The sequence below is a fragment of the Diorhabda sublineata genome, chromosome 4, assembly GCF_026230105.1.
Source record: "Diorhabda sublineata isolate icDioSubl1.1 chromosome 4, icDioSubl1.1, whole genome shotgun sequence".
In the NCBI taxonomy this organism is placed as follows: Eukaryota; Metazoa; Arthropoda; class Insecta; order Coleoptera; family Chrysomelidae; genus Diorhabda; species Diorhabda sublineata.
Window position 1 is genome coordinate 35269683 of NC_079477.1, and position 6563 is coordinate 35276245.

General features: G+C 28.5%; 2 protein-coding genes across 2 annotated transcripts; one reads left to right on the forward strand and one right to left on the reverse strand.

Moving 5' to 3' along the window:
- Nucleotides 1-2298: 2298 nt before the first annotated feature.
- Nucleotides 2299-4586, reverse strand: LOC130443461 (MOB kinase activator-like 1). Its single transcript, XM_056778104.1, has 5 exons — nt 4449-4586; nt 4230-4396; nt 3937-4164; nt 3720-3883; nt 2299-2686 (listed from the first exon to the last, which is right to left on the reverse strand). Exons 1-5 carry the CDS (start codon nt 4460-4462, stop codon nt 2606-2608), a joined length of 654 nt encoding a protein of 217 aa, XP_056634082.1. The 5' UTR covers nt 4463-4586; the 3' UTR covers nt 2299-2605.
- A 320-nt stretch (nt 4587-4906) lies between these two features.
- On the forward strand, nt 4907-6360 carry LOC130443462 (ubiquitin-conjugating enzyme E2-22 kDa). The gene is made up of 5 exons (XM_056778105.1): nt 4907-5261; nt 5318-5470; nt 5707-5789; nt 5856-6019; nt 6085-6360. The coding sequence occupies exons 1-5, from the start codon at nt 5199-5201 to the stop codon at nt 6219-6221; spliced, it is 600 nt and encodes a 199-aa protein (XP_056634083.1). The 5' UTR covers nt 4907-5198; the 3' UTR covers nt 6222-6360.
- The last annotated feature ends 203 nt before the right edge of the window (nt 6361-6563 follow it).

The following is a 6563-nucleotide window of genomic DNA, read 5'->3' on the forward strand; positions in this document are numbered from 1 at the left end:
AAAACGAAGCCCTTGATTAAAAAGCATCCTTATTAAATATTTTCAATGGACTGGAAACTCTCGAAGCTTTGAAATAATTGGAAATTAATTTTATAAAATATAAAAATAAATTTTTCTTATGCACGTCTCAACGTAGGGATTTTTTCTTACTTAAACCTTCCAATAATTGAATTACTTTGATTTTAAGATATAAATTTAGCCCTGACTTTTCTCTTTTCTTTACTAAAAGCAAGGGCACTTCAGATCCCTTTCATTTGTACGTATTCCCATTGTTTTCGTCTCCTTTGTATATTTTATTCATTCCAGAAACAATCCTATCTCAGAAACCCAATTTAGATCACATTTACCACGACTTTATAATTACACAACAAAAATTTTTTCAATGAAAAAAAAGTTGTAGTCAATTAAAATTTCGTTGTTTTTTTTTCTCAAAATGTAACACTTTTTTTAGTGTAGTAATTCTCGAGTGTCACTCGTATCACAAAGAATCGATTAAGGAATTTGACAGCCAATAGTATTGACTACTAATTGAATTATTACGAATAATTATCGAAATAATTTTTTCTCATGAATTTTTTAATAAACTTACATGTAAACAAAAGAATTTCTGGAAATTGAATTATATTTTTATGAAAAAACTATTTTAAAAACCAATAATATTCGTTGAGAAACCTCTATTGTGTAGTTATTAATCTATGATCTTAATCCAAAAATTATAATCGATATTTTGACAGTTTATATATTCGTAGTTTTAACTTTTATATATACGTGCAATAAGGACGATAAATGATTTTATATCGTTCGTAATTTGAAATAAAAAATTTTTGTTTTAAAAACATACTTTTTATTCCCTATATAGTAAAAGACCACTGCAAATAATATTCGTTGAGATACCTCTATTGTAATATTATTAATCTATGTTCTTAATCGAATGATTGTAATCGATATTTTGACAGTTTATATATTCGTAGTTTTAACCTTTATATATACGTGTAATAAGGACGATAAATGATTTTATATCGTTCGTTAAAAGAAATAAAAAATTTTTGTTTCAAAAACATCTTTTTATTCCCTATGTAGTAAAATACCAATACAAATAATATACGTTGAGAAACCTCTATCGTGTTGTTATTAATCTATGTTTTTAATCCAATGATTTCAACCTATCTTTTGACATTTTATATATGTCTATTTTTAACCTTTATATATAAGGACGATAAATGATTTTATATCATTCGTCATTTGAAATGAAAAATTTTTGTTTTAAAAACTTAATTTTCATTCCCTATATAGTAAAGGACCACCACAAATAATATTCATTGAGATACCTCTATTGTATTGTTATTAATCTATGTTCCTAATCGAATGATTATAATCGATATTTTGACAGTTTATTATTTTATTAGTTTTAACCTTTATATATACATGAAATAAAGGTCGATAAATAATTTTATATCGTTCGTAATTACAAATATGTCTGTTAGGCAAGTTGTTTTTATATCAGTTTTTGGTGGACTTATTTGTTTATATTTCGTGTAAATATTTTTAAAAAATTGTAATTTTTTGTTAACGATATAATTACGTTCAATTACGAAAAGTGATTATTGTTTTTATCTCATTTGGTCAATAAAAAACCTCGGATTTTGGAAATTTCGATAAGTTCTAGGTTAGTTTCCCGTTTTTTTTCGAGTTTGGTTATATAATAGACGTTTTAGTCAAGACTTTTTCCTTCTTTATTATAATTCAAAACACAAATTAAAAATTACAACGTTATTGCTAAAAATACGACTAAATATATACTATTTTTTATTTAATATGAGCTAGAGCTAAAAGATATAAGCATTTATAGCATTTTTTGTTAACGATATATTTACGTTCAATTACGAAAAGTGATTATTGTTTTATTCTCGTTTGGTCAATAAAAAACCTCGGATTTTGGAAATTTCGATAAATTTTAGGTTAGTTTCCCGTTTTTTTTAAAGTTTGGTTAAAATAATAGACGTTTTAGTCAAGATTTTTTCCTTCTTTATTATAATTCAAAACACAAATTAAAAATTACGTTATTGCTAAAAAATACGACTAAATATATACTATTTTTTATTTAATATGAGCTAGAGCTGAAAGATATAAGCATTTATAGCATTTTTTGTTAACGATATATTTACATTCAATTACGAAAAGTGATTATTGTTTTATTCTCGTTTGGTCAATAAAAAACCTCGGATTTTGGAAATTTCGATAAGTTTTAGGTTAGTTTCCCGTTTTTTTTCGAGTTTGGTTAAAATAATAGACGTTTTAGTAAAGATTTTTTCATTCTTTATTATAATTCAAAACACAAATTAAAAATTACAACGTTATTGCTAAAAAATACGACTAAATATATACTATTTTTATTTAATATGAGCTAGAGCTAAAAGATATAAGCATTTATAAAAAAATATGTCTAACAAATAGCGTTCGTATATATAAATATATAACAGTAGAAACATAATAAGTTATAAAAAAAAATATTCACGTTTTTTTCTGTCGAAAATAAACTTTTTCTTAACGTAATTCGAAAAAAATATGTCGTAATAAGAAGCACATGAAATAAATATATTCAAATTCATCTAGTTTCTTTAGCAGTCAATTTTTCGATTAATTCTTGAAGGGGGGCCAACTCTCTTCGTTCGATTAGATTAAATTCCTACAATTTCATAATAATACCCATTAATATTCCACCAAAAATCGTCGTTTTCATGAAAAAATTACTCAAATTGTACTAAATAACCTCAAAAATAATTAAACTCCATGAAAATTTCAATATTTACTTATATAACCTCAATTGAAATGAATTTACAATAATTTACGAATACCCCTCGTAAAATAACGAATTTGACAATAGACTTAAAAGTAACGATGAAGTTAACATGTTCTCATGTTATATCACGCCGATTCTTCTTTTTTATCATTCTTAGAAATTATGAGTCAAAAATTTGATGATTTCTGACAAGAAGAGATATTTTTCGTATAAACCCTGTATTAATGAATCGATAAATTACCAAAAACCTATAAGAGTCGGGAACTTTTGATTCCATTCACTTATTTTTTTTAAATAATCTCATTCGAATGGTTTTATATCCATATTAAAAGAACAATGACAACGTACGAATATCGACGATTCTTCTTTTTTATGATAAGTAGGGGTTATGACACGAAATTTGATAATTTTTGATCCAAAAAATTTGGAAAAATCACGAAACCGACTTAATAATTAGATAATCTATGTCTTTTTCACTATAATACCCCTAGAATCGATTTGATTCGTTGATTTTGATCAAAATAATTCGTATTAATCACGTAATATTGGACCTCATTAATTTACGTATTTCCCCAGTATCATAACAGCGAAAAAAATGGCATTTGACGTTAAATTTCTAAAGTAACACAGACATTTCCGACGAAATTAGTGTTCATTAGATTATGTCACGAGGACTCAAAATTTGGTCCAAAAATTTCAATATAAATCACAAAACTGACTGCAAATTACTAAGTCTATGTCATTATTATCACAATACACTCCCCTAATAGATTGTAACATAATAATTTACAAATTACCTTCTTAAATCATACCAACCTAACATCAACAATTGACACATGTCACATTTGTTTGTAACATCCTCCATTTACCGATTGAATATATGTGTTGTATCGTTCGACCCCCGTAATATTAAACTTACCTGCACAAAAAAGATGAAATGTTTAAAGGAGGTATTCAAATGGGCTTCTTCGCCTAATTGAACCACCTCGCTGAAATGCTGGTGATAAATATGGGCGTAAACACGAAACAATCGTTTCAGAATCGTTTTTGCAATGGATTGGAAATTTTTCGGAAACGGTACGCCTGAAATACCCAAAATTATACCACGTGGAATGAAAATATCCCGTAACGTTTACCTATTTTCGAAGGAAACAACGTTTCGTCGTCTAATTGATCCTGCACCCAAGTCATCAAATAATCGATGTACTTGGGCGCGGAACATTTGATGGGTTTTTTAACTGTATGTCCGTCGGCCCAATGGTATTCGTATTTCGGTCCGGCAGACATTATAGAACAACTATCTTCAGTACAAAACTCCGTTATTGTACCGTATAACATGTTGATTTGGTTAAAAAAATCCACGGCTGAAAGTTTGTTTCAAAAAATTACATACAGAAAAAAATCGACGACGTAAACGGCGTGTACTTACTATTCACCGCCACCCATTCGTTCAAATCCTCCCCTTCGGGGAGCATCACGGCTAGACGTAAATTACCCGAACCCAAAGTGGCCGCAGCGTGTTTCATCAACTCATACTGATGAGTACCTTCGGGTATGTTCTTCTTCGGTTTGAACGTTTTCGAAGAACGACTACCACTGTATATTTAGTTATTAATAATAATATATATAAATAAATAATAGTACTTACAATAAAAAACTCATTTTATAAATAAATCCAATAAATCTTTCGAATTATTAAGTTATTTTCTACATAATTTCACTATCAATAAATCACATCATTATATCCACGGGAGGTTTTTGACGTTTGATTATTTGACATAGAATCGTTCGTTTGTATAAACCAGTGTAACAACCGATCTAATTAAAAGTATATATCCACATTAGAAATAGATAAAAATTTCTAATTACATTCAATGAAGTATCAAGTATCATTATATCAAATAAACTATAAATAATTATTGAAAATAAATATAATAAAAATTACTTTAATAATATAAATTAAGTTGTAGTTGCAGAACGCGTTTTCTATAATGACAAGTGATCAATCTGACGTTTGATAATTTGACATAGAATCGTTCGTTTGTATAATCCAGTCTAATCATCACACATCTGAACTAATTTAGATATATTCATATTATATTTAGATAAGAATTCATAATTACATTCAATAAAGTATTGAAATTCTATTATCATATTCAATTCACTACAGTTGATACTAAATTTATTATATTTGATTTATCGAGTGACGTGGAATAACCACGACGGGTGAGGTTTTTACAATATCGAGTAGAAGAAGAAAATTGAAGTATTAAAAATGATTAGTGTATAATTCTAAATTTTCATTTCAAATCATTACTAATATTAATCGGTTTAATTAAAATTTCGATTTATTTCTATATAAAAAAACTATTTAGAAAAACATAAATAAACAATCAATATGGCGAATATCGCAGCACAAAGGATTAAACGTGAATTCAAAGAAGTTATAAAAAGTGAAGAGGTTATAATAATGTAACAAATATCATCGTTAGTGTGATTATAAAGTTGGTTTTTTAGGTAGCGAAATGTGCTATAAGAGTGGAATTATTAAATGACAGTTATACAGAGTTAAAAGGTGAAATTGCAGGTCCTCCCGATACCCCATACGAAGGTGGTAATTTCGTTTTGGAAATTCGCGTTCCGGAAACTTATCCTTTCAATCCCCCAAAGGTAAGTCGAAATATTATTTAAACCGTGTTTTATAATTAATTTGAATAATTTCGAACGTATTTGTGTTAAAAAAATTGACATATTTGACAGGGCTATTTATAAAAACGCGGAATTATTTCAACTTTTATTTTGATTATATTTATAGTGTTTTCACTATCTTTTAGGTTTTTTTTTATTAATTTAACGTAATTTCGCGGTGTGAGTATACAAAAAACGATTCGTAAATTTAATTATAGGTTAGGTTTATCACGAAAATATGGCACCCGAATATATCGTCAGTAACAGGAGCCATATGTTTAGACATATTAAAAGATCAGTGGTAAGTTGTGTATAATTCGATGATTTTCCATTGTATTATCCCTCCAAAAACAAAATGTCGATTTAGGGCCGCCGCTATGACTTTAAGGACAGTTTTGTTGTCGTTGCAAGCTCTGCTATCGGCGGCGGAGCCCGACGATCCCCAAGACGCCGTCGTAGCCAAACAATATAAAGACAATTTGGAAATGTTCACTTTAACGGCGAAACATTGGACGAACGCGTACGCCGGAGGTAAAAATTTCCTATACGGGGGTAGTGAGAAAATTTGTTGTTTTTTTTTTTCGAAATATTTTTAGGTCCCTTTATAAACGCGGAATGTAACGAGAAAATTAGGCGATTGGTCGATATGGGTATAGAGGAGCATCAGGCGAGAGTTTCGTTGTCTTCTTGTAATTGGGATCTGGAACGAGCGACCGAACAACTTTTTAGTTAGTAAACAATGTTTTTTTTCCATTCTTTCCCTCTCCCTCCTCCTTCTTCTTCGATGAATATTTTTGGTTATTTTTTTTAAGAAACTTTATTTCATAATTTTTATGTATTTCCATTGTAATATATTATCTGCTCTGTCTAAATTGTTGTTTTTTCTTATATTACCCAACCACTTTTCGTTTAAATAAACTCGTCGGCCAATATATTTGGGCCGGTCGACAAATCTGATCCATCAAATTCTTCGAAAAACCCACTAATCCGTCCTCAAATGACCCGGAACAATTTGGAATGTTCTAAATCTGTTAAGTAATTGCTTATAAAGAACTGGAACAGCTTAGAGTGTTAT